The sequence below is a fragment of the Tupaia chinensis genome, unplaced genomic scaffold, assembly GCF_000334495.1.
Source record: "Tupaia chinensis unplaced genomic scaffold, TupChi_1.0 Scaffold000201_1, whole genome shotgun sequence".
Taxonomy (NCBI): Eukaryota; Metazoa; Chordata; class Mammalia; order Scandentia; family Tupaiidae; genus Tupaia; species Tupaia belangeri.
Window position 1 is genome coordinate 2,090,044 of NW_006159676.1, and position 1,272 is coordinate 2,091,315.

Sequence of the window (1,272 nt, forward strand, 5' to 3'; positions counted from 1 at the left end):
GGAGGTTAAGGCAGCTGGGTCCCACATGGCCGAATGTGCAGCTGGAGTCCTGGACCTGGCAGATGGAGAAACACCAGCTACCTATGCGCGCTTGTCCAAAATCCCAAGAGGAATGGAGAAGAGCTTGCAGTTTGGCCCCGTTCCTCCTGTCGGGTGGTTTTTCTTTCCTTTTCTCTCTTGCTCTGTCTTGAGCAACGGTGCACACACCCTTTGGCAAAAAAAAAAAAAAAAATAACAAAAGAGAGAGGGAATGGGACCTGGAAATTCAGAGCTGACTCAGTTCGCTGTTTTTCAGAAAGGTTTTTGCTGGTTTTTGCTATGCATCCTCACCAGAAAGACTGAGAGAGATAGAGAGACGGAAAGTGAGAAATCCCCCCCCCAGGTGGGATGGCCATGCCGCAATCCCTTCCCCTCCATTCTCTTCTTGGGATTATTTTTTATTGGTAATTTTTAAAGAGAATTATTTTATTTAACTTTATTTATTCATCTATTTCAATTTGACCAGAGGAGGGAAAGTGAGAAAGCAAGTCATCAGGTCTGAGACTCAAACCACCGTCAGCCATGTAGGCGTCCAGTGCCCTTAACCACCACACCACCTGCCGACTCCCCTCTTGGGAGTTTGGACATGCATGCTCATGCACCAGCCTGAGTTTCAAGCCTCCGGCTCCAGGGTTCAAACTATGGTCACCCACGTGGGAGTCTAGCACCTTAACCACCTGCTGGCTCCTGAGGTCATTTTTTTTTAAGAGAGAGACAGACAGAAAGTGAGAAATCACCCCCCAGGGAGGATGATCTCACCACAATCCCTTTTCTGTTCTCCTCTTGGGATTTTGAGCATGCATGCACACACACGCCCAGTGTGTTTTAAGCCGCTGGGTCTGGGACTCGAACCATTGGTCGACCCTGTGGGAGTCCAGCATTTTAACCACACCACACCACCTGCGGGCCCCTCAGGCCCCTGTTAACTTCCCCTGGGGCCTTCTCAGCGCCTTTAATGAGGTGGCTGGTGCAGGACTCTCCAAGCAGTTCATGCTTGCTCTGGGAATGAGATCGAGGAGCAGACCGGGTTCTCACCTCCGCCTCCCCTGACCACAGGGTTCGAGTTCTTTGAGGCAAGCGCCAAGGACAACATTAACGTCAAACAGACCTTCGAACGCCTGGTGGATGTCATCTGTGAGAAGATGTCCGAGTCGCTGGACACGGCAGACCCCGCTGTCACCGGCGCCAAGCAGGGTCCGCAGCTCACTGACCAGCAGGCTCCGCCCCACCAGG

At 51.9% G+C, this 1,272-nt stretch overlaps 1 protein-coding gene across 1 annotated transcript in view; it reads left to right on the top strand.

Annotated features, from left to right (window-relative positions):
- Nucleotides 1–1,271, top strand: part of RAB3A (RAB3A, member RAS oncogene family) — a gene marked incomplete at its 3' end in the record, with an annotated part of 8,322 nt that extends 7,051 nt beyond the window's left edge. Inside the window, exon 5 of the mRNA XM_006147169.3 lies at nt 1,096–1,271. Within this exon, the coding sequence (XP_006147231.1) occupies nt 1,096–1,271 (176 nt within the window). The remainder of the gene's footprint in view (nt 1–1,095) is intronic.
- Between the last annotated feature and the right edge of the window lies 1 nt (nt 1,272).